At 38.5% G+C, this 26,167-nt stretch overlaps 1 protein-coding gene across 2 annotated transcripts in view; it reads left to right on the top strand.

Annotated features, from left to right (window-relative positions):
• ESF1 (ESF1 nucleolar pre-rRNA processing protein homolog) overlaps positions 1 to 23,825 on the top strand; it is a 34,343-nt gene extending 10,518 nt beyond the window's left edge. For both annotated transcript variants that reach the window (XM_074151168.1, XM_074151167.1), the window contains exons 9-14: positions 6,751 to 6,912; positions 14,880 to 15,001; positions 16,357 to 16,447; positions 21,261 to 21,328; positions 22,196 to 22,342; positions 22,901 to 23,825. In XM_074151168.1, coding sequence (XP_074007269.1) covers positions 6,751 to 6,912; positions 14,880 to 15,001; positions 16,357 to 16,447; positions 21,261 to 21,328; positions 22,196 to 22,342; positions 22,901 to 23,200 — 890 coding nt within the window. In that variant the 3' untranslated portion in view covers positions 23,201 to 23,825. The remainder of the gene's footprint in view (positions 1 to 6,750; positions 6,913 to 14,879; positions 15,002 to 16,356; positions 16,448 to 21,260; positions 21,329 to 22,195; positions 22,343 to 22,900) is intronic.
• The last annotated feature ends 2,342 nt before the right edge of the window (positions 23,826 to 26,167 follow it).

Here is a 26,167-nt window from a genome sequence, read left to right as displayed (position 1 = left end):
CGTACAGGACTACCGCTGTGTTAAAGAATAGCATCTGTAATAGGGTAGGGATGAAAGCAAACATCTATAAGTGAGCAACACTTCAGAAATTTTAAAAAGTAATCTTCTGTGGCTGGGAAGGAAAAGAAATTGACCGAAAGTAATCTTACCACACTAATAAATTTTAAACCTGGAAATGTCTAGATTCTAATGATGTTCTGAAAAGTAAGTTATTAATAGAGGAGTTGTGTTGCTATATCTTAGCGCGTTGCTGACCTTTTATCCGTTCAGTTATGTGATACAAAACAGGATTCCATCCGGCAGAATTATGTGGAATGGGACAAAATGGGAAATGCGCAAATGGGAAAAAATCAATATCAGCTGTTTGAATGGAAATGTAGGAGTGCGATAAGAAGGAAAAAAATGTTCTGGACTTTTATTCATATTTTTTTAACTTATTAAAATGCTTTATTTATAAACAGGTTTTTGTTGGCCTGTTCTAATCTGATTTTTATGGAATTTTTCAAGCTAAAATATGTGTCATGAATGTTAGTGTTACTATTATACAGCGGTTTTGTAATGTTAAGTATTTCAGTGACCTGGTATATTGTGGTTCATAGCATAAAGTATCTCCTTTGCGTTGCTTCTGAATATTCTTGTTACTTGGATGTGTTTGTTCCAGTTAGGAAACGTTTGTGGTATGCCTCAAATCCGGCCTATAATTGCTATTTTGATCACGAGCACCGGTGGCTTAGTGTATGGCATTTTAAATGATGCTTCAAATTAAGCATTATGGGTTTTATGCCTAAGCTTTTACTCTGTCTCATTATCTTTGCAAGAGCAACATCTTTTCTGCTGTTCTGCTTTGCACAGCCACACAGAATACCAGAATAGACTATATGACGGAATACTTTAATCAGTGTATTTTTGATTAGCTGTTCCTGATGGTATAATCATAAAATATCCTGAGCCGGAAGGGATCCACAAGGATCAGTCCAGGTCCTGACTCCACACGGAACAACCTAGAAGTTAAACTGCATATCTATGATATGCATATCAGGAGAGGTGCATCCCAAAAAAGAAGAAATCGGGCAAAATAGCCAGTAGGCCGGCGTGGATGAACAAGGAACTGCTGGACAAACTCAGGACCAAGAAGGAGGCCTATAGAGGGTGGAAGCAGGGAAAGGTAGACTGGGAAGAATACAGAGAAGCTGTCCGAGTCACCAGAAACCTGATCAGGCAAGCGAAAGCCCAGGCAGAACTAAATCTAGCCAGGGATGTGAAAAATAACAAGAAGAACTTCTATAGATATATCAGGGATAAAAATAAGACGAGGGAAGCTGTGGGTCCCCTCCGGAAGGAAACGGGAGACCTGGTCACCCAGGATATGGATAAGGCTGAGCTACTGAATGACTTCTTTGCCTCAGTCTTCACTGGCAAGGGCCCTAACCACACTGCCCAAGTCACGGAGGGCAAGAACAGGGGCTCTGGGAATGAAGAACCACCCACAGTACAAGAAGACGAGGTTCGAGACCTCTTAAAGAACCTGAAGGTGCATAAGTCCATGGGACCTGATGAAATCCATCCACGGGTCCTGAGAGAACTGGCGGACGAAGTTGCTAAGCCCCTCTCCGTCATATTTGAGAAATCGTGGCAATCTGGTGAAGTTCCCACTGACTGGAAAAAAGGGAACATAACTCCAATATTCAAAAAAGGAAACAAAGAAGACCCGGGAAACTACAGGCCGGTCAGTCTCACCTCTGTGCCTGGCAAGATCATGGAGCAGATCCTCCTGAAATCCTTGCTAAGGCACATGGAGAATAAAGAAGTGATTGGAAACAGCCAACATGGCTTCACCAAGGGCAAATCGTGCCTGACAAATTTGGTGGCCTTTTACAATACTGCCACAGACTTGGTAGACAAGGGCAGAGCGACTGACGTCATTTACCTGGACTTATGCAAAGCATTTGACACTGTCCCGCACGACATCCTGGTCTCAAAATTGGAAACTCATGGATTCGATGGATGGACCACTCGGTGGATAGGGAACTGGCTGGATGGCCGCATCCAAAGGGTTACAATCAATGGCTCAATGTCCAGGTGGCAGCCAGTAACGAGTGGTGTTCCGCAGGGGTCGGTACTGGGACCAGTACTGTTTAACATCTTTGTCGGTGACATGGACAGTGGGATAGAGTGCACCCTCAGCAAGTTTGCTGATGACACCAAGCTCGGTGGCACAGTTGACATGCTGGAGGGAAGGGATGCCATCCAGAGGGACCTAGACAGGCTGGAGAGGTGGGCTCGTGCAAATTGCATGAAGTTCAACCAAGCCAAGTGCAGGGTCCTGCACCTGGGACGTGGCAACCCCAGGCACAAATACAAGTTGGGTGGAGAATGGCTGGAGAGCAGCCCCGAGGAGAAGGACTTGGGAGTGCTTATGGATGAGAAGCTCAACATGAGCAGGCAGTGTGCACTGGCAGCCCAGAGAGCCAACTGTGTCCTGGGCTGCATCAGGAGAAGTGTGGCCAGCAGGTCTCGCGAGGTGATTCTGCCCCTCTACTCTGCGCTCATGAGACCCCTCCTGGAGTACTGTGTCCAGCTTTGGAGTCCTCAACACAGAAAGGACATGGACCTGTTGGAACGGGTCCAGCGGAGGGCCACGAGGATGATCAGAGGGATGGAGCACCTCTCCTATGAAGACAGACAGAGAGCTGGGGTTGTTCAGCCTGGAGAAGAGAAGGCTCCGGGGAGACCTTATAACAGCCTATCAATACCTGAAGGGAGCCTACAGAAGAGCTGAAGAGGGACTCTTTGTCAGGAAGAGTGGTGACAGGACAAGGGGCAATGGTTTTAAATTGGAAGAGAAGAGATTTAGATTAGATATAAGGAAGAAATTCTTTACAGTGAGGGTGGTGAGGCACTGGAACAGGTTGCCCAGGGAAGTTGTGGATGCCCCATCCCTGGAAGTGTTCAAGGCCAGGCTGGATGGGGCTTTAAGCAACCTGCTCTAGTGAGAGGTGTCCCTGCCCATGGCAGGGGGGTTGGAACTAGATGATCTTTAAGGTCCTTTCCAACTCTAGCCATTCTATGATTCTATGATTCTATGAGTTGTCCAGACACTTCTTGAACAGTCAGGCTTGTAGGGAGCTCTGAGTCGAGCCCTGCTCTCCACAGCAGGACTTTGAGCAGGGAGCACAGCCTCTTGTGGCATTGGGCTTCCAATACAAGGCTCCTCAAAGACAGTAGATGTTTTGTTTTGCGCTGCTGCGTTAATACTAGAGGTGCATAACTAAAGAGAAAGAAAACGTAGTTGTTGGGAAGGAGTTGCTGGGTGGAGTTTTCTTTTTTTTTTATAATTCTCCTAATCTTATTTTTAGTGATTAGTGTTAAATAAAATCAGATAATTTAATAAATCTTTTTACAATTTGGAAATCTATTTGGTGCGATAACTCACTATATATGTAGATTTAAATTCATCTTTAATGCTTTATCACATGACAGTACAGTCCTTCTTGCTGTCTTAAAAATGAACAGTATTTATATGTGTTTATACTTGCTAGAACTATTATGGAAGGCTAAGAAGCGGAAGGTGGGAGAAGTAGAATATGCAATTATTTAATACTGTCCCTGAATCCAATGGGTCTTTATACAATGCATTGAATAGGATATTATTTGGCTAAGCTTCTGTCCCTTTTTCCTGTATGGTTGCTTTGGACACTCTCAGGTGTTACTGCTCCTTTGACAGTAACAAGGATCTGGCTTTTTAGAGTAGTTCTGTTGGGATACTTCTGGTATATTGCTGAAATATGTCCTAAGCAAATAAGCTAGCAGCAGGAGTTAGCAGTTTATGATTTAGCCACATTTGGGTGGAATTTCATGGGACAGAATTTCATGGGACAGAACCACAACCTGGTTATTTTCTTTCTGTGAAGCATCAGGAGCTTGATACAACTGATGCGGGTCCTGGAGAGGTTTCCAAAGCACGTTGACAGGAGCTTTTGTGCTGAGTTGGTTTGTTTAATAAAAGCCAAAAGGTGCTTGGAAGGCCAGGAACAAGGATCATCTCAGCTTTCCTTCTAAAAAGTTCATACAAGCTGTTGGAGTCCAATAACTTAAGCACACATCTGTGTGTGCTTTTGCAGGCCAGTCTGTCCCTGCTCAGAAATGACTGTAGACACAGGCCAGCTCTGATTGCAGGCATCTTAATCTTGGCTTACATCTGTCTGGCTCAGGAGCGGGGTCTTAGGAATGTCCAGTCACTTCTCACACGCAGCCAGGTTCTTAAAGGCTGCAAAAAAAAAAATGAATGGCAAGCATTACATTCTGGCTATTTATTGTTATCTCTCTGTCTGAATTCTCTGCTTCCAGTATCTGTCTTCTCCCTGAAAAATATTGTACAAAAAGGTGTCTACTGCAATACCCTCTGCATAAGCTTATTTGGATTGCTTCGAATTCTACACTTGTCCTCTTTTCTATTATCATTTGGATGAGCTACTGGGATTTGCACAACTTCTTGCTGAGAATGTGGGAAAGTGGGGTTAAAACCCAAAGTGTTTGTCACTGTTTTCTGGCTCAAGACCAAGGTCGATGCATTCAGTTGTTCATGTCATGCTGTAGTAAGTGCAATAACCTCTACCTCGGACTTGCTTCTTCAATGCTGGAGTGTAGAGCTTTTGATTTTTCATTCTGTGGGTCTACATGCATTGTCATTTTTTGCTTTTTTGTGTCTGTCTGAAATTGAATTACTAACCTGGATAAAATGGAGACATTTAGTGCATTTTTATGGTGTGGCCATCAGCATCCAGATCAGTAGCTGAATTTTGTGGTGTGCCATTACATCATGCAGGGGCATCTTATCTTTCCATCTTTAAAAGAATCTCAGATTTGCAACAGACCTCTTGTCAAATGTTGTGTCTGATGTAATTTTTTTACTCTCTTTAGTTTATAAGGCTGAGTTAAAGAAAAAGTATCTACTCAGCCATTGCAAGATAATCTTAAACTAAGAATATGATCTTTTCAAAACACCAGTTACAAGAATGTCATCTCAGCTACACAGCTGCCAGTCAGCAATTTAATGTATTGAGCCTCTGTATTTGTTTATATCTCTGATGAATTACAGCTTTTGCAAACAAACCAAAACCCCTACAAAATGTTGTATTGGAATGTTTCTGACTTGCCTCAGGATTTTAACTTTTTTCTTTTTAATTCTTTTAGCATTTCTGTTACTACTCTCCTTTGAAAACAATAAGAATATACTCGTATCCTCTAAATTTCATCAGCTTTTGCCTCCTTTTCCTTCACAGGTTAAGCTTTTTTCTCTTAATTGCATTTCTCTTGCCACGCAGCTGTTAATGCACCAGAACTTTTTGTTTTGTTTGTGTGTTTAGTTCAAAAAGGCTTTGAACAAACTATTGGCAGAAAGCATTACTGCCTTAACATCCATCAGAAAGTGGTTCCTCATGTTGTGCAATAGAGCGTGATAGTTGAAGGCTAGTGACAAGGTTATTTGAACTCTGAACAAACTTTGAGAACATGTTCAGCTCGTTTTCCTTTCTTACAGCTGTTGTCAAGTGTTCTTTATTTGCTTACAGAATGAAAAGGCTCTTAGGGGTTTTTTGAAGGCGATGCTGAACATTTGACAAAAGAAATGCATGTTTTATTTAAATGGGAAAGTATGACAATATGCATGGCCACTTAAATTTCTGCTAGGAAAACTAGCAAAAACAAGTCATAAATACAAATCAGTAGCTCCTTCCTTATCCAGTTTCAAGGAAGCATAAGGATTTCTTCAGTTCCCATCCAGTATAGCTTTACTTCTCATTTCATGTGATACCAGGAAGAAGAAACAACAAAATGGCTTATTTTTCTTCTCAGTCATCAAAACTGAATGCCTTTTGCTTGCTGTGGGAGCAGATGCTTTCCTTCTAGCAGATCCCAGCTGCTGGTGAGGGAAGTGGGAAAGCAGCTGCGGTTAACTGAACAGTAAAGATTTCTGCTCCCAGCCAACCACCAGCTTCTTGTGATGGTCGGATGTGGAAGAGAACAACAGTGTCACACCTAAGCTTTCACGCGAGACCAGAGGTGTGAAGTTGCGGCTGCTCTCCGTGCAACTTGGTACAGTAGGGAGCACAGCTTTACTGCTAAACCAGAGAACAAGAAAAAAGGAGCTTGTCCCAAACCACGTTTTCTACAGTTCAGGGCGCTGCAGCGTCTTTAAAGTCTTAAAAAGCTGTTCTCTCTGAAACATTTGTTTAAAAGCTTATTGTAAGTCACATTGTAATTGTGTTTTTCTAAAAATGGAAGAAAACCACCTCTTTCCATCTTGCTTCATTTGTTAATTCAGCAAGTCACTGAAGATTAAGGCACTGAATAATTCTCTCTCTTACAGAATCTTCCAAGGTTTATTTGTTAAAATGTAGCACATTTCCAAAATGCTTTGCACAACTGTTTTTTGAGATTTAGGTACTAGTCTGCTGTAAGAGACTTTGAAACTAGTAATTTTAAAATGCAGTAAAGGATGCTGTGTTCTATCAGTGATTTCCTTTGCTGGACAAATTTCCATTTGTCCAAATAGTCTTTTCATATACTATTTTTATTTCATCTAAGTAGGGGAATTCTAAAACTGTTTAGTCTTTGGGGGAATAATAGTTGAAATTATATTAGGTTGTTTTTTAGAAACAACGTATGTGCCTTAGGTGTGTTTCCTAAACATTAAGTTCAATTGATGACTTTTTTGAGGCACTCTGTGATAGCTTTGCTCTCTCTTTCTAGGTGGTGATGTAGCTCATGAAATGGAAGATGACAAACCCAGGAAAAGCCAAAAAGATGATGAACAGCAAATTGCCAAGTACAGAGAACTTTTGCAAAGTATCCAAGAAAAAGAGAAAAAACAGGAAGAAAAGGATATAGAAATGGAGATTAAATGGGTTCCAGGTAAGCTTTTTTTTTTTGTCTTTCACTACCTTGGAGGATATGGAGTATTGGCCTGCTAATAGGGATATAGTATAAGGTATCAGATTTATAGTGGTAGAAGCTGACCTTTTTTTTTTTTTTCCCCCCCATAAATTGAAATCCAGATGGATTACAGTGAGGGAATTATAATAAATAATATGACTGAACTCAGTTTCTCAGATGTAAGGATTTCTTTGTAGCTTATTATCTCACCAGGGGTTTTTTTTGTGCTTGCTTTTTCATTCATCACTTTATAGATTTTCTTGAGTAGAATTCATGTGTTTGCCATAGAGTCATCAAACATACCTACGCTTTTAAAAATGAAAATTGGTATGATTTGGAAAACTAGAGGAGAATGCTTTGAGATTCTTGCTTGCATAACACTGAAGATTTAGGGGAACAGGGAAGGGACAAGTCTGACCTTCCAGTGAGACTGCTCTGTGGGAAAGCAAGCTACTGGGAATAAAAATTGTGGGATACTTGGTTGTATTTAGTGACATCCAGATTTTCATCTGGAAATTAAAAAAAGGTAACTTCACCATAGAGCATCCCAGCAGAATTCATCCTGAGATCTGAAAACCAGTACCTAGTTTCTTTCCTTTGTGATAAAAAGACATTCAGACTGACTTTTATATTTTGTTTATTGGTGTGCGCTTTCCCAGTTTAACAACTTGCTACATCCAAAAAGGGAAAGGTTTTCACTGTGGCCTCTCCTCCTTCTCATTCTGGCTGCCTGTACCAGACCTAGCACATTAGATTTATTTGCGAGCTTCATTTAATTTGCTAAAATGGCAGAACTACTCTGGAAATGAATTAAAAACTCTGGATCTTCTCTGCTGGATTAGTCATTCAGATAGGCAAACGGAAGAATTTTTTAGTGAATGCACAGAGAGTTGAATTATGCAGCCAAAGACTAGGGAAGTGTGACATTACCTTTTCTGGGGCAGTAAGGTGCTGTTTTAGCCTAGTAGGTGTAGGACTGCAGGCTGCGTAAGGACACAGCCTGATCTGTTATTGTCAATACTGAGACCAGAGACATACTAGAATACAGCTCCTTCACCTCTGATGTGTTAATTCCAGCTAGGAATGCATATCTAATTATCTGATTTACACTAATATTACTCTGAATTCACTCAGGTAACTTCTACTGAATGTAAAACCTCACTTTTAAATAAATCTTGCTGAGGTCTGTACTGAGTCAGTTATCCGTATTTGAAAGTATAGACTGGCATTAAAAACAGTTGTGTGTTTTCAGTTGTGCTTAAATAATTCCAATCACTTCTGGCGTGAATTCTCCCAAAACTCTTACAAGAAAGCACGTGTCATGTAGGATAGGACAAGTGTTTGCTAACACAGCTGTATCGTCATGTTTTACTTCATCTGTCCACCGTGTGTCAGTATTTGCATTCTTGAAGTTGCTCACTCGTTATCTTTAATTCATCGTGTCACTGAGCGTTCAAGGCAAATGAGTTTGTGTACGTAGGCAGTTATTATAAGATTTTTACACAGATTTGTTGTTGCCACCTTTCAGACTGAAGGTGGAAACCACAGTCGAAACAATTGCTGCTGGGAATGTGTTTTGTATTTATACAAAATTTTATATATTTATACAAAATTTATATATTTGTTTAAACACTTAGAAATGCTACCGTTTTTTGGGTTGGTTTGGAAAACACGTTTGGGTGGGGTTTTTTGTTTGTTCTACAGTCTATCTTCTGGAGAATCTCGCAAATTTGTATGAATGAAGTTCTGTAAATTAAGAAAGACTAAGCAATGTAACATGACATAGGACTCTAGAGCAAACCATTCATTGGAGGAGATGGAAAATTGTTTTAAGAGAGACTAAGGGAAACTCTTTTTAATATCTCTTGCACAGGGAGAGCAAGAAGTTTTCTGAAAGGTTCTGCCTCTTAAAACTGTGCCCTTGCATGTTACAAGTAAATTCTATTAACGTTTAGGAACTGTAGTAGGGATGGAATCCAGTTCCCCGGTACACGGGCTCCCTGTTTACTTGCAACTGAACTTGATTTGTTCCGTATTACATCTAGTCCAACTCCTTCCTTACTGCACCTTCTTCAAGGACTTCTGCTGTATCCTCATGTCTTTTGAGAGACTGATGGGGAAAAAACCCCACCAAAACCACCCAAACTAAACCCTCCTGTCCTAATAAATGTAGCTGACTTTGTCTAAAGTCGGTTGGATGTCTTTGCACCGAGTCAGATTTGTTCATATAATCATGGGTTGAATGTACACAACGAAGTTTACATTGGTAGTTTGTAGTATTTTATGTCAGTTTAAAAGCTCTGATTTTGCTGAAAAAGTTAAGAGTATTATCAAAGAGCAGTAGTTCTGGAAATCATAGAAGAGTTTGCTTGCCTTTGCCTGTTCAACTGTTCACCTCCATGATGTTAGCCAATACCAGTGATGTTAGCCAATAGGACTAACCTTGTTAGCCCCTGGAACAGGGTTGTCCCCAAAACAAAACCCCTGAAAGTGAAGACAAGTGTCTTAACTTTGCCTTCGACTCTAATGCATGGGAACACTAGCCATTACTGATTTAAAGCAACATTTGGAGCGGAGGTCCTGCACACCTGAAAGGGAGGATTTTTTTTTTTATTTTATTTTTTTATTTTTTTTATGGTGGAGCATGGTCAGCACATGCTGAACAGTAGTTTATAGCTCTGGCAATATGTATGCAGTTAAGGCTGTGTTTTCTTATGGGAGAGAAGTACATTAGTTATTACGTTATTTTTTCTTGAACAAACGTGCTTATTTAAATTCCAAAACAGTTTAATTATGTTCAGTTGGAGCATTCTGGGAATTCAAAAATAGTTTTTCTTATAATCTCTTAAGGCTGCTTAATTTTTTCAGAACTAGTTTATGTCTGTTGAAATATTTTTATTATCAAGCCCTGCCTTAATCTGCTTGACTTATTGCAAAATCGTTTTCCTGCCCAAATGTTTAATATACAGAGAGTTACAACAGCTAAATCTAGGGAGGTTTTCAGTTGAAAGGCAGAGATTTAAATTAATTTTAAAATTTGAGTTTTGGCACAAATATTTACACATGGTTATAGAAAGCATACTTTGTGAATGATTCAGTTATTCTTGAATCATAATAGTTTTAAATAAACCACAGTGCCAGCAAAAATAAACTAGATGTAGTTCCAACTCTCTTTGGTCTGTTTCTTTTAGGCACAAAATCAGTGTTATATTTAAGCATCCATCTGTTTTCTTAATCATATCTGATTTGAGCAACAATTACTATGCATCCTTATCCAGCTCCCAAAGCTCCCTTTAGAAGGTGAAGAGGGAGAAGACCACAACTGCAGTTCTTGATGGTATTCAGCCAGTTTTTCTTTTTTTTTTTTAATTGGACTTGAAAATTTTTCCTTAGGGAAGTATGAGATGTAAATATTTAGGTAGGCTTAAAGGGAACTTTAAAATTTGTTTTCAACAGAAGTAGAATAGCAATCTAGAAGTAGGCAATCATGCCTCTGTAAAGTGCATAGCAAACCCCAGCTGCATGTTGTTACAGGTTATGTGGAGCACGAAAGTGCTCATATGGAACACGTATCTCAATCTATATCGTAGCTTAGCGTGTCCTCTGCCTGAAGCAGTCTGAACCCTGGCAGCACGAAGCAGAGTGTGCTCAGCTACGCATGGGCTCAGCGCTGTAGTTCTGCACACTTGACGTTTTAGCTGCCAAGGGTGGTGTGTTGTTTTTTTTTTTTTTTCCAGGCAGCTATACTGTGTTAGGAAAACTGTCTTGACTTAAGATGTCTTATCTTTGGGGGTGACAAATTCGAAAGTTATCAGAGTATTTCTGTCTGCCGCTCCTTTTAGCTATTTGCAAGGAGGTGTTTCTTTTTTCTGGTGAAGTATTACATACAAGATGAACTCGCTCGTTTAGATTTCCTGAGAATAGAGAAGTATCTTCTTCGCTTCTAATAATTGTGACAGTTGCATGCTGTTAAACTTCCAAAAGTTTTGAAAACTAAGTGTTTAGAGAAGTAAAAATTCTGACCTGCCCACCCTCTCTCCCTGTCCTGCCAGTGCAAGAAGCAATATACTTAGGTTTGTTATAGTATTTATCACACTTCTAATCCTTTAGCTCGGGTACAATTTAGTTGTATGCTATTATAGATTACCTTTTTCCTCTCTTTTCCTTGCCTTCGTTCATGAAGATTAAATAAGAGTAGTGTGATTCATTTGTTATTTATTCTAAAAAAAAAATTTATATAGATAAGGGTATAGAATGGCCTTTTCTATGGCCAGTTAATAATTCTGCCTAAAGTAGACAATTCTTTTCCCCTTCTGCAATCAGAAGCCTTTTGACCACTTAAATACGCTCTTATTCTCGGGAAGTGGTCTGGACAGTAGTTTCTAAGCCATTCTAATCTGTGGAGAAACTCTAATGCCTTTCATGAGACTGCCAAATACCACAAGAAAGGGCTGCATTTTCCTCCAAGTCCTTCTGTGCCAGATGGATCAAATGATTTCATTTTCCAGGCAAATAAATCAGAAATCTTGTAACCTCCTTTGAGATTTTGGGGGTCTTTTTCTGGAGATGCGACATACATTTATTTATTTTTTTAATCCAGTATTTACTGTCTTCAGAGAGAATCTTTGCAAGGTTGCTACCTGACCGTAATTTTTTCCATAAAAGTACTGCAAAATAATCTGCAAAGTAATAATAGTTCAATTTCTGGGAAGCTGATGACTCTGCTTTCATTGACTTTGGAGATGAAGAGGTGTGCAGTTGGAAATAACCAAATATTTGCTCTCATTGTACGAGAGAGTTTCTTAGTGAACCTATACAATATCCTTCATTTATCGTGGCCCTGCATTTATTTACTGGTTTAGTACCCAATTTTTGTGGCTGTCACGATTTGCCACTTAGTGTTAATTCTAGTTTCTTCCCAGGGTAGTAGAAGGACACTATATCTTTTCTTTCTTTTTTTTCCTCCGCTCTTTTCTTCATATAAGGCATGGTTTAATACGATTTTAGATCTTGTCCGCACTTTATGTTTCAGACATGTTGTAACCAGCTCTCCAGCCTTTGAATTATTTTTGGAGGGCAGACAAGTGCAAGAGCAGGAATTGGTGTTTGCAGTTTTTCAGAAAAACGTTCTGCCTGCTTTTCTGAGGACGGGTAGAACTGTCCATGAAGGCTGCCCATTTTTTCCATTATGAACTTCGTTTTCAGTTCCTCATTACTGAGGAGAGCTGGAAGGAATGATGAGGAGCCGGGGACTGGCCAACTGAAGAACCTGGGAGTTGGGAGAAGGAATGGGTTCTAGTCTAGGACATCTGGAGAGGTCTGAGTATGATTTCTGAGCAATAAAACTGGTGTGAGGGGTGAAAGAGTAGGATTTGGTTAGGTGAGGGCTGGACTCGGATGGCAAGAAGGGGATGCTGAAGAGAGACAATTAGAACGTGGGATTGGGACGGCAAGTATCAGATCAGGAGGCAGAAGCAGAAACACGATTCCTACACGCTCCCAAGATCTATCAGTCATGTCATAAAAGAGGATGATAACTGTAGGATATCTGACTCATTTGTTACAGAAGTTTAAAAAAAAGGATGTAGTGAACAAAGCAAGGAATTGCGGGTAGGAGAAAAAATACTTAATTGCTCAGGCTGTTACCTCCTGCCAAGGAAGTGGATTCTGTCTTTCTGTCACTGAATTCTGCTCCAGTGTGTTGCAAGGCAGGTCAGTTCATCTCTTTACATCGTGAAGTTTTGGTTTTGCAAGTGCCCGTCTTGTGAACAAGGAACTGAAAATGTATTAGCTGCATCTGGAATCGGTAGTTGTCCTCACAACATGCAAGTGCTATGTGATGTAAAGACTTTTGAAAAAGCATTCCTGGAGCGTGTAGGATTTTTCCACCGAGAAATGAAGATTGCTTTTAAATTCAGCACTTATTCTGGATTTAAGTATTCAAGATGTAAAATGGGGATGCTCCAGGAATTGAATGGATTCTTTTTTAAAGTGATGGTTTTGCACCACTGAGTACTGTATTGATATGTGTTATAGAAAACTCCATTCTGTTTCTAGAGTAGGGTTCAATTATGTTTGGTAATTTTATTATACATTACTATGTTCAGTAACCTAGCTATCTATTGAACAGTAACACAAAATACTGAGTAGCTACATGCTCATGATCAAATGGTTAAGATCTTCTGGAAAAGGTAAAATGTGATGATGTAATGAGAAACCATCAAAATGCACATTTACATAAATTAAAGTTTAGGACATACTTGTGCATGCAACTTTAAGTGCTAGGTTTTGAAACAGTGGCAGTCCGTGCTAAATTACGGAATTTAATGTCAAACTAATTAACACACCCAAATTTACAGTCCAATTCTGTTATGCTGGAATTGTTTAGAGCTGGGTATGTTGCACACTTATGGGGTATATTTTTCTAGGACCCTTGGAAAACTGTCATGCTCTGAAAGTAAAGAGGAAGCTTCCTTCAGCAAAGCATTTATTACCTTTCCGAACTGCTGACAGGTCAGGAAACACAAACTTGAGGGCTTCTCTTACACCATATCCATAACAAAAGAGTAAGGAAGAGGTGCAGATCTGAGTTAATGGTCTGATAGTTACAGTCCCTTACTGAATCTGATGAGAGAATGGTACTTTTCTTCTTTGGCCTTTCAGTTCAAATAGGTGCTAAATACCAAAATTACTTTTGGTAACTTGGTGTGGGTAACCAAATAAGAGGATGGTTTATTTCTCTTGCTGACTTTTTTTTTTCGTTGGCTTGAGTTATTACAATTTGAACTGGTAAGCAGTGATAACAGAAAACATTCCTTCAAATATTTTTTGTTTCTTTGAGAGGCTGATCTGTTTGAAGCAGTCTATGCCCTTAGTCTCTGTTTCTTTTTAACAAATACTTTTAAAAAAGAAAAGTAAGCTGTTTACCTCAAGCATTGAATCTGAATCTAGTTTTACTGTTGTACTTGCTGTGTACTGTTTTTAATTTAAGATAGTTTTCTGTTGTTAAAGCAGACTGGTACTAGGTAGCTTTAAAAGGCTAGAAGACTTGAAAATAACTTGTCTAGTTTAACAGAGCATGTCATGTTATAACATTAGCTATAATAATTAGCATATAAATTCTTTGAGGCTTTATTTATGTTTTTCTGTGCTTTCTAGTTGCGGATTTATTTTAACTTTAAACGTATTCAAATAATAGCTTATTGTCCTCTCTTACAACGATGGATGAAAAATACACTGGGCATCAGAGATACTGCAGCATTGTCATAGTACGATCACAGAGCCAAAGCTTCAGCAGTGGAGATGCTATATATGGCATCGTTCTCATGTGAGCGAGGCATACGGATACAGCAAGGACCAGATAACCTCTCTGGGTAAAATGGAGAGCACCAGCTATAGGGGTTCAGGACAGCTGTTAGAAGACCCTATATTCTGATAGTGATTTAACATTTCAAAGTCGTCAAGTCGTTTCATCTTTTGTACTTTGTTTTGCCATGCACAAAAAATGGGAACGACTGGACTGTATTCAAAGTGGGTTTGTGAATCATAACTAATTATAGCAAGGTACATTAAATATAAGGGCTCTGTATTTGTCTGTTGTTATTTTTATTGTGTTAATCCCTTAAAAAAGGGCATCTGTAGACTGCGCAGTCTAATGTCTGGAGAGGAGACACTTCTGAGGAGTAGCAAGAGTGCAGGGAATCAGATATCGCATGAGCAGTCTCTTCTGACTCTTGTACGATTTGTTACTGAAGAAATATTTTACTTGGAAAAACACATACTGTAAACTGATCTTATTTTTAAAGTGTTGTTTTAAACAATATCTATATTGTTTTCACAGCCTTGTTAAAGAAAAACTAGATGATTCCTTTACAAAGGAGAAAACGATTAACAAAAAAGTAGTTCAGATTCATCTCATTTTTTTAACTTACTATTTTTTGTTCTAGGCCTCAAAGAAAATGCTGAAGAAATGGTCAAAAGCAGGTTGGAAGGAAAGGATAACCTAACTCCATGGCAAAAATATCTAGAGAAGAAGAAAGAAAAAAGAATGCTGAAAAAAAAGAGAAAGGTAATGTTTGCATTGGCCACTCGGGGGGGAGTTGTTGTCAGTATCTTAGGTTGCTGTTATTGTTCGTTTTGGATAAACTGAATAAAAAGATTGTATAGCTTCCAGTGCTGTTTTAAGGCTTGAATGTGCAGTGGTCTCTCACGTGGAAAGACCGAGGGTGCCTCCTTACAGAGCAAAAGGATGTTCAGGGTGCTATTGATCGTACATCATACGCTTACACAAGATTTTGTTTATGTACTTGTGTTGCATTAAAGATAAATGAGTCATAATAACAGCTGTTTTTTAATTGACATTTTTGAATGCTTTAGGAAGAGTCTTTTTTCTACATTATGCATCCCAGTTCAAAGTTATGATTGTGAACCAAGTGGTTTTGGAAATTTTCAGCCTAAAATCATACAGACATATTTCCCACAGCTGTATTGGCAAAGAATTACTAGCAAATTTGAAATTACAAGAGCAAATTTGGTAAATAGTTCTGTGTATGAGTAACAAAATGGTCCAGTAGTAATGTGAAAATTGCTATTGCTTCATCTTTCCACGCGCAGAAAGTAATTGTGAATTAACTGACTCCTGTGGCAGTAATATACAGAAACAGGCAGATAAATGTTTGTGCCTGTGCTAGGGAAAAAAGCCTGTGGCATACAAAATTTGGCTTCCCTAAATTCTTAAATTTTTCTGAACATAATTCAAGTTGCGGAATAATGTTTTTAAGAGTAATGTCTACAACTTGAGTTACACTGTGTGTTCTGGTTAGTTTTGACTGGCATTTGATGAGTAACAAATCCTACAGAAGACGAGCGTTGTGCGTAGAGGAAGTGGCACTGTTAGGTAGCAGAGCAGCTTTTGCTAGCGTAATATTCTTGTTCAGTCTGATAAAGTAAGTCAAGGGGCAAGGTGTATGACACACTACTTCCAGTAATAAAATTTGTTCTTTTAAATCTGAACTCAGTCTTTTTGAATTTCAGAGCACAAAATGAAGCTCCTTGCTCAAGTTTTTTGCCCAAGTAGAGTTTTTGTGGGACGTAAAGTAAGGACGTAACAATGCTGTGATCCTGTAATTTGTTGGTATGGTTAGCTAATGCATCACAGGTTGTGAGTACATCTAATAAATAGATCCTTGGAATATGTAAATAGCCCTTCTTCAGGTACACAAAAAGCTTTCAATCTGTGAGACAGACTTTAAATTGTTGATTTATCTTTATTAGCAATTTTAGTGTATTCTATTTTTATGACGTTCAGAATAAAATATTTCCATTTTCATGTTAATAGTTACTAACAGAAGGAACGTCTAATTCCAGTGAAACCTTAGTGGTTGTTTATGTGTTGATTGAAATAACGTTTGTCCTTTGTTACAGGCTGCTGCTGAGAAAGAACTGAGTGAAGATGAACCTCCATCTGATGTCGATCTCAACGACCCATATTTTGCTGAAGAATTTGAAAAAACAGGTGGGTCAAGAGGGGTGACTTGTGGAATAAATCTGCCCTTTCCTTAAATAACGAGCTTTAGAAACAAAGTTGAGCTGCAGTAAATGCAGAGGTAGCATGTTCAGAATGAAATAAAGTAGGTGTCATTTGCCTAATTCGCAGGTGCTGTTCTTATAAAGTGATGCATATTGTGATACGTGGAATGGCAGGGTTAAAATTTTAAGGTAAAGATAATCAATAAGTGTGAGTTCCTGGCTTTTTGTCCTTTTGGGAGCCGAAACCTAAGGGTGGCTCATACTATTGTATATGAAAAGAAGAAAAATAGAAAGTGAGGGGGAAGGAGAAGTCAGAAACCAAAAACAAAACAACAAAAACAGCAAGAAAAAGAAGATAGCAACAGACTTACAAATATTGCCAGTCTGTCGTTTTGGTTGGTTTTTTGAGTATAGCAGAGCAGATACAAGTTCCATTTAAAACGAGTGAATTGTTTTAATTTGATACTGGCCAGCGTAGGCTTCTGTCCTGATTGTTTGAAGTTTATAGCAGGAGAAAGTAAATAATTAAAAAAAAAAACCTGGATGACAACTGTGTCTTAACGTGCTTGTGTATATGTCTTAATAGTCTGAAGTACAGAACAGTAGGATGAGTCCTACCCGTGCTCTATAGAAAATACCACAGTTTAAGGTGTCATACAATGCTGTTTTCTGCCATGCTTTCCTGGGGAGTGGTGTATAGGTTATTTCAGAACTCACTGTAAAGATCCCATTCCTTTCACCGCTTTTTTTTTTTTCTTTAATAGCAAGACTATGTAGATACTCTCATACTAATGTTTAATTTTTCAACGTTCTATGTGAAATCTCTGGAAAAAAAAATGTTTTCTTCTGCATTATGTAAGGAGTTGTTTGTGTCACAGAGGGGCTCAGCAGAGAATGGTCGTATCTGCAGATTCTTAACCCTTCTTCTCTGTAATACAGAGAATAGACTTTTAGTGTTCATTGGAGTCTTTGAGGATAGCAAAATAGACATAAAGGTTAAGAAAGTGAAGCTTTTGTCTGCAAGGTTACTGATAATCTACTGAGAAACAGGAGAAAACCAGACTGTGGCTAGCCCTGGAGAAGTTTTAAAGGGAGACCACAGTGGATGGCTGCAAGCCAGTTGACATTTTAACATTGGTTACACAGCACAACTTTGGCGTTCACCAAGCTTACCAAGAACAGCCCATGTCTCAGAGATGGGGTTCCTTTTAAGCGCAGCTAGCTTATCCACTTAGGGAAAGTGGGTTACAGTCGTCTTTGAACTAGGCTGTAGCTCTGCCAACTTTGTATTTAGGGTACAGGCAGCAATAACTTGAATGATTGTAACTTTTCATAAGCCTTCCACAATTCCCCTGAAAGATTGAAATTTATCCCTTAAACTGACTGTCAAATGATCTTAGATTATGCTGACAAAGCATATGACAGGATATGTTTGCAGACTCAGGTGGACCAGGGCAGAGACCGAGAGGATGCGGTAGCACTGTTAGGGTTTTGCAGTGGTGTGTTTGCTCCTGTGCTGGATCCACGCGGTGACTGTAACGTGTGCGGGTCTTGTATCAGTCAGGTTTTGACAAGCTGAGGTAGTTGAAGGGAAGCAAGGCTATTAGGAGCTGTGAGACAAAGGGTGTAACAAATTGGAGTGCTATGACAGGAAGACAGGAAGTTATGGTAAGTCTACTTAAGCGTGTGTTCATCAGGTTTGTCTTTGTTCCTGAAAACTGTTTGTAAAACCAGCCATGATTCTTACAGTGTGGATACCTCACCTTGGGAGAGGCAAGGTAAAGCAAATTCTTGATGCCTGCTATACCAAAGAGTGTCTGTGCAGGTTTGTGCAAATTAGCATTCCTGAAAGTCATGACGGTGCTTGCTTTGCACAAAGCTTTCACATGCACATAATCCTGTTTTTTCAGTAGTACCACAGGCTAAAATGTAAAATGCTGCATATATTTGAGCCTTGATGTTGCATTTCAAAAGCTTGATTCTAGTTTGATATTGTCAAGAAAAAAAAAAAAAAAAAATCACTTTCATTTTACATTGTTTCAGAAAAGTGTTGTAAATCTTTCGTTTGGCTTGGCCAGTTTCAGTCTTAGTGCATCTCTTTCTGTGGGGTCTTGGAAAAGGTTCTTGTAGGACAGAATGAGCTTTGTAGCTTAAACTGTTGGAAGATTAATAGCTGAATAGTGTAATTGCTTATTAACAAAAGAGCAATGTCCTGCTTTTGGAGATCACCGAATAGTTCCAGAACGCTTTAGACTGTCAAACATAGTTTCTATTGATTCTTCTTTGAGGAAAAGGTCTACATGTCGTTACGCGTTATTGCAACTCCCACAGGTGCCATACCATTTAGATGCTTTCTCATGATCTAATTTATGATACATGGAGAAAATGATGGCTTTTTTTAATGCTGGAAGAAAGCAGTATGGCTGTGGGGATCCAAGAGGTTAACAGCAAAATCTGAGTATGGTTGTAGAACCTGTACTTGGAAGATAAAGGTCATAGCTGTATTACTGATTCATTTACCGTGTGTCTTTGCAAGACTTTTGAGACAGGCTTTCAAGCTTCTGAGTAAGACAGGTGAGAGGTCTTGTGAGAGGAGTTTTTGGGCTGGGGTCGGTCTCTGTATTTGCAGTCTCAAAATTGTCATTAGCCTTTTACTGTTAGCACTGGAAAGTTGATCATGTCCAAAGTGAATGTTGCAAACTAAATTCTTGAGCTGAGAAAGAGCCGAATGGCAGCTTGAGGGGGAGTTGCAGCAGAGATCAGAAGCTTTTGTCACTGGCTGGTGGCAGCTCTGTTCTACACAGCATTGGAGACGAGTATCTGCTCCAAAAGGGGGACCAAATCTGCTTAAAGGATGGCAGTGCGGATTGGGTGGTAGGTAAAATCAGAGGGTTTGGAATCAGCTGGAGAGGACTCTTATAGATTTTTACATTCACAGGTGTGTAAAAGCGGGGTGGGGGGCGCTTCCAGAATACATGTGGGGAGAGGGGCTATGTCAGGAAAAGGAAAATGTTATTTGTGAATTGTGAAACCAAATTATTTTCAGCATGATGCAAAGTTTTTAGCACTCAGAGTGATTTCAGGTAACAAGCCGGTTTTATTAGCTGCATAGGGTCATAGTAAGAAATAGTTTGATACTAGTGCCTGGTTCACCCCCGTCTGCAGCAACAGAGGTCTCTGAAGGCATGAATATAAGCTATCTTCACTTCTGTGATTCTACATATAGTAAAAGACATGTGAAGATGACTTGAGGGCCCTTTCTTGGGTGGAAACTTAATAAGAGATTTACTGATTTAACTTCTAGAATAATTGTCTTCACTTGATATCACTGTGCCCTGTTTCCTTTTCTGTAGTTTAGCCAATTTGGGGAAAATATAAAAGATTTCATAGTTGTTGAAGTCTTACAGAAGACATTTATTTCTCCCTTCTACACATTAACATAAATTATCTAGGTTAGGTAACAATATTGTATCTGAATCTGATTTTCCTGCACATTTTCTGGAACTACTAAATCAACAGTTTAGTCCTTGAGCTGATGACATTGTGCATCTGCATAGTTCATTTTTTGGTGGTGGTGGTTTCTTTCTTCTAGAAATCCATTTCCAGCTTGGAATCCATTTAGAAATAGTTAAGAGAATAGTCAAGGGAGGAAAAATTGTTCTTCAAGAAACGCGTACTGTTCCAGAGTATTGGTGATATAACTTGACGTTTTTCTGGCATGTTTGTATTTCTGGTCTGACTACAAATCTGGCTTAACAAAACGGAGCCAAATATCTTCCTTGAGAGTACCCCCAGCGGTCTGTAATAAATTGCCTGGGAATGTAATTCCAAGCTCAAAGGTCAAGAGTATGTGGTTCAGGTCAGGAGACCACCTGCTTTCCTGCTCCTTCTCGATCGAGGTCTACAGGCATTCCAAAGACAATAACTTGATTTTGTAGGATTTATAAATGGGTCTGTTTTCATTAAAGTTTATGTTTGACTAAAGTCTTATGCTGTTACTATTCATTATGTCTGTCTAATCAGCACTGTGTATCTAAAGTAAATTCTAAGAGAGTAAGAAGGCTTCTTCAAAAGAATATTCAATTCATTCTGAATAGTGCCAATCATATTTTCATTCCTGTGATTCTGCTCAGGTCTTTTTTGCGAGGGTTTTTTGCACTAGCATGGCTAACAGCACAATATGGTCTTCTAACCTTGCCTACAAATTTTAGAAACTTTGTCTTTTGGGGTTGGTTTTTTCGGGGTTTTTTTCCGGGTTTTTTTTTTTTTTTGCTGATGTACTCATTCAGCTGGCAGACTTGTATTCTGGATACAGAGGAGAGATGCACATTTGCTTTTTATTCTAAGTATTTACTACATCGTCTACTTAAGTAGAAAGAACAAACAATTTGAGAACTGCAGGACGCTTCAATTACATTTATGAGTATATAAACTAATTTCTCTTTAAATTGCCCTGGGAGAGGAGTAGTGTCATATGTTTGCCTGCACTGTTGTGGTACTTCTCTCTACTGCTCTATGAAAAATACAGTAAAACCATTTTTTTCCTAACTGTTCTTTTTTGTTGACTTATGCCATTTGAATATTGCCGCTTCCTTAAGTTAAACAAATATTCAGCGGATTTTTATTGCTTTAAGTCTACTTGGTATTTTTCTTGACGCTGTTTCAGCCTTTTTCCACATCTGATGTTTAAGTATTGATTACAAGAAAATGAGATGCATTTAGAGGCTCTATTCATAGGTAAATTATGCTGTCATGCATAAGCTTGAATAAATGTGTACATGTCCTATATTTGCACTTAGATTTAAAGAAGCAGCCAGAATCGGTTGAAAGTACTTCAGAAGATGAAGATGAAATTGAAAAACAAAAGGTAAAGTGGTTTAAAATGTTAAGATTTACAGATGTTGCATTGCCTGAATTCTGCAAATATTTACGTTACATGTTTGTGAGTGGAACCACTAAATTCCATAGGACAGCAATAGAAGAAAGCTGTATGATTTTAACAGCGAGAGCTTTTGGAACAAAAGTTACCCAAGAAGAACTGGAGATGGTCCATGCTTTGATGTTTTTAGATTATCCTGTGATATCTTTCTGGCATATTATAGTTGAACACAGCTCACCAGAGTTAGGTAACACTGAAATGTAAGGGCCCAGAAGCCATACTGGTTGAGCTGATAGTCCCTCTGGCTGTAAAGCTCTCCCAGGATGGTTGTGTGTTGGGTGGTGCTGAACGTTTACTTTTAACATCAGCATCGTATGAAACATCCGTGTGTTCAAACCTCGTCCTGTAGACTTTTAACCGTGAAGATGGAATTGTTTACTGTTGCCTGTTTGCTTTTCATTCTTTCTCAGAACAAGTTAACTAAATAAATTTATGAAATTCATGTATGTTAATTTTTATTTTGCTATATAATTACCAATATAAAATTGTGTCCATTTGTGATTTCTAAGTTACGGTGTACAGTTTTCAGATTAGATTATTAGTATGTTTGAAAGTTGAATGTGGATATGTGCTTTTATTTTATATCTAATAAAAAGGAAATCAACTATCGTATTTAATGTTACATGTCAAAATGTTAGAACAATGTTGTTATGGATGAAATAACACTGCCCTGATGGCCCTATTTCAACTCATTTATAAGTATGTAGAATCATACAGACTTTATTAATAGACTGTCCTATTTTTCATAGAAAACTTAATTTCATTGTGTACTTGGACTTTCTTATTTTGTAACAGGCTGAAATGGCCCTACTTATGATGGACGATGAGGATGATGCCAGAAAACATTTTAATTACAAAAAGATTGTAGAACAACAGAATTTGAGCAAGAGGAAAAAGAAACTCTTAATGAAGAAAAAAGAATTAATAGAAGATGACTTCCAGGTAATGGTATACTATTGATTTTGAGGCTCAGTGAGAACCCTTGGTAATATCAATTATTTTCAGGACAAATTTGGTGGTCTTATATACTGAAGGAGAACAACGTAGATCTACCTTTTTAGGGAGGTACAGGCTATTTTCAAAAAGCAAGAAATATTCTGACACAAGGTTGAAGGGGGACAGATTCAGGCTCCGTTTAAGATAACAAGACAGTATTTATGCAAGGCCTTGTACACTCATTGCCTAAAATACTCATTCCTATGTTTGTTTTGCTTGTTATCCACTGCTGCTTTCATCCTGGGCAGTTCTCAACAACAAACCTTTCCTTGGTCTGCCGACAGAGGCATATACAAGCGAATGCTTGTACACATTCTGTTTTACAAACAGTATCTTCTGGATCTCTGCATCACACTCACTGGGATTTTGTGACTTTGTTCACCATTCCTGGAACTGCCCATCTCATGAGCTGTGTCTCCATGAGAAGCTCATTTTACTGTGTACGAAAGCTTTGCTATCGTGAGTAAAGGTTACCTAAAATCAATACTCTTTTTCTGCCCTCAGGTAAATGTTGCCGATTCAAGATTCCAAGCCATGTTTACTTCTCCCCTGTTTAATTTGGATCCTTCAGATCCAAATTTCAAGAAGACAAAAGCAGTAGAAAAGATTTTGGAAGAGAAAGCTCGCCGAAGAGAAGAAAAGGAGCAAGATCTTAAGGAGGCAAGCAAAGGGCCGGAGAACAAGATGGCAAAGAAAGGAGAGGTTGCTAAGAAGATCATAGATCCTGCCTTGTCAATGCTAATAAAATCTGTCAAAAATAAAACCGAAGAGTTTCAGGCAAGGAAAAAGCAGAAATTCAAATAACCAAACTTTTGTTTTTACTCAGACTTTACTTCAGTCTTAGTTCTTTTATTAAAGTTACTACAGCCTGCTCTGATTCCTGTCCACCTAAAATTTCCTGAAAAGTCATGTAGTTGTAGTGGTGAGTTTTGAAGTAACTACAGTAATAATGACTCTTTCTTTCTGCCACAACAAATACTGTTTTGTACTATACTTGAAAAACTACACCTTGAAAAAATGTAAGTAAGGAATTGATGGGTTTGGGGCAGTTTGTTTCATATCATGCTGTCTCTTAAAAATAGTAGAATTGCTGAAGATGGCTACAAAAAGTAGTCATAATTATGGTTTTATTTATAAGAACACTTCTGCAGAGGTTTAGAGCTGAGACTAAGTAATCTTGATGTTTTTAATTCCACAGAAGCCTGTAAAATGTATCTCTGTTGATAAAGATGGTAGTAATATAACTAAAAATTGAAGAAATTTTGTATACAGGTTTTTTGTATATTTTTAAAAGACTTTATATATGCTTCATTAATTTCTCCTTTAAATACTTGAAGGCTTCCTGGATAATATTAGATCTAATTAAGTGAAAAAAAGCCATTTAAGTGTTTCATTAATATATAATGGAAATAAATGGTTTAAATTGGCCAAAAGGAATTGGCTGTGTTTTCTTCTTCTGCGACTAAATGAAACTGTCAAAATTAAACTTTCTGCTATTAATGTTGTATTCCCATTAACACAGTTCCACTTATACAAAGTCTTCCAGCATTGCAAGTGTTTAAAAAAAAAAAACAAAGTCAAAGGTGGATCTAGGTGATACAATTTTAGAAATTTTTTGTTTGGCCATGTTAGTGTCAGTGATGACAGTATCAACAGTGCAGGGAAAACACAGTAGGTAACAAATGATGCTTCTGCCCTGGAGTTTGGGAATTGATTTGCCTAAGTTTTGGGTTGGTTTGTGGTTTATGGTTTGGTTGGGTTGTTTTGTTTGTTGCTGGGTTGGTTTTAAGCGTTTGCTGTATTAGCTCTAATGAAAATACAACGTTGTATCAAAAAAGAACAAAAACCTTAGAAACAAGAAGCTGAAGGTAATCTGTAATTGTAATGAAGCATTGTTAATTTCTAATACATTCTACTAATTTAAACAAAGAATTATATTAAAAGAGGTTAGAAACTAGATAACCAAACTAGTGTTTATATGAAGTAAATATACGTCAACAGGTAAAGGAGATGAGTGAATGAGATTTAGCTCATGAGAGGCTGGAGAACTAATGGCCATAATGGGCAAAGTAATTGAGGGACACAATATAGAGGGACACAATATAGATATACAGATGGAGATGGGTTTTGCAGGAGTGCTTTGCAATGATGTGCCTGAAGAAAACTTGCAGACCTTCAACATTGTACATGTAATTGCTCTTTGTGACCGTTTGAACATCCTCAGATTCATTTTCAAGTAGCTAATAGAAAAAGTTGAGATGTAACAGTGTCTTTTATACATAACTTTGATCCAGCTTCTGTGGCTTCTTAGCCAGCAATATGGCAGGACCCATCAAACCCATTTTGTAGTTTGAACTGACCAACTGTGATGGAGAACAAGGAAAATTTGTCCCACTGGAAGCGGTGGGAAACTTCTGAACGTGCATGTACAGTGGGGAACAGCATAATGATATCCAGCAAGATAGAAACTTGCAAAGGAAGAGAGGAAAGAAAGATGCTTTGGGAAACAGAATTTGCCACCAAGGGAAGTGTCCCTGCATCAAACAGGAGCGCCAAGAGTTAATACTTAAGAAAATGTTAAGTGTTGTACAAAAGTGATAGAAGTGTAGACAAACACATCTGATACAGCCAGTGGATAAGGAGACAAGCTTCTCCCATAATGAAGGATCATATTAATTTTGTAATAAAATTTGCAGCATGGAAAATTAACTAGTTGTCTTTCATGCATTTTTTTTTTTTTTTAAGACCAGCACATATGATATGATTTTCAGGCAAAAAGTAGTGAAACCAATCTGAAAGGGTGATATTTAGATGTATTGTGTGTTTGTGCAGATTTTTTTCTAAGTGTGATTCATTGTGTGGCTTGTATATTGTAGGCACATGAAATGCACTAGGGACAGTAGCTTGAATGAGGATGGAAGGGCAAGTGTTTATATATAAAGTGTGTGGAAAATTGGACAGCTGAGAACAAAAGCAAAAGGCCTGAACAGAAACACAGATCAAATGAAGGATCCACCTGGCCCAGTGCCTCGTCTGACAGTGGCCAGTAACAGGAGATAATAATGGTGCACTTAAAATATTACACCTTGTCAATGGGGAAGTGGGTAAGTTCATAATTGTTTTAACTGGTTCTTTCAGAAATACAGCTTGGGGAAGACTAATTGTTGTAGGTACTTACTTTGTAACAGCACTCTTATTGCTGTAGGAACAACAGAGAGTTTCATTCTGTGTTGGTGCGTTTACAAATTCTGTTTTAATGCTGGGTCCACAGACGGTCTCCCATAGCTTTAAGGATTTGTAAGGAAAAGCAAATTTGGTGGGGGATAAGTGCAACAAACTGCAGTGTTTCTTGAATCCTCTAACCCTGGCAAGTTTTACCAAATACTGCTGCTCCAATGCGTTTGATGTGCGTGCTCTTATAAAGGAGTGTTCCCTGTTTGTGCGCTAGCAGTAGGCATAGCCTGCTGTGTTTGACTTCCTGGCAGTAGTTGAGTAGAGTCACTTAAATTATCAGTGCTTTTGTCTTTGGCTCAGTACTTTTATAACTTTACTGCTAGAAAACAATGCATGGCACTGATGAATCTCTGCTGATCCAGAACGCCCAGATATGCTGAATGACTCGCTGCTACAAAACTCTCCAACAGAACTTCTGTACCTCTGCAATGTATCTCTCCTTTACAGTGACTTTGCTTGAGGACTAATTCTGGAAAAAAAAAAAAAGGTTATAAAATTAAAAAGTTATAAATAGTGATGGCTTCTTATCGAAATCAG

The sequence above is a fragment of the Numenius arquata genome, chromosome 7 (assembly GCF_964106895.1).
Source record: "Numenius arquata chromosome 7, bNumArq3.hap1.1, whole genome shotgun sequence".
In the NCBI taxonomy this organism is placed as follows: domain Eukaryota; kingdom Metazoa; phylum Chordata; class Aves; order Charadriiformes; family Scolopacidae; genus Numenius; species Numenius arquata.
Note: the sequence above shows the minus strand (reverse complement) of the source record. Positions and strands in the feature narration are given on the sequence as shown.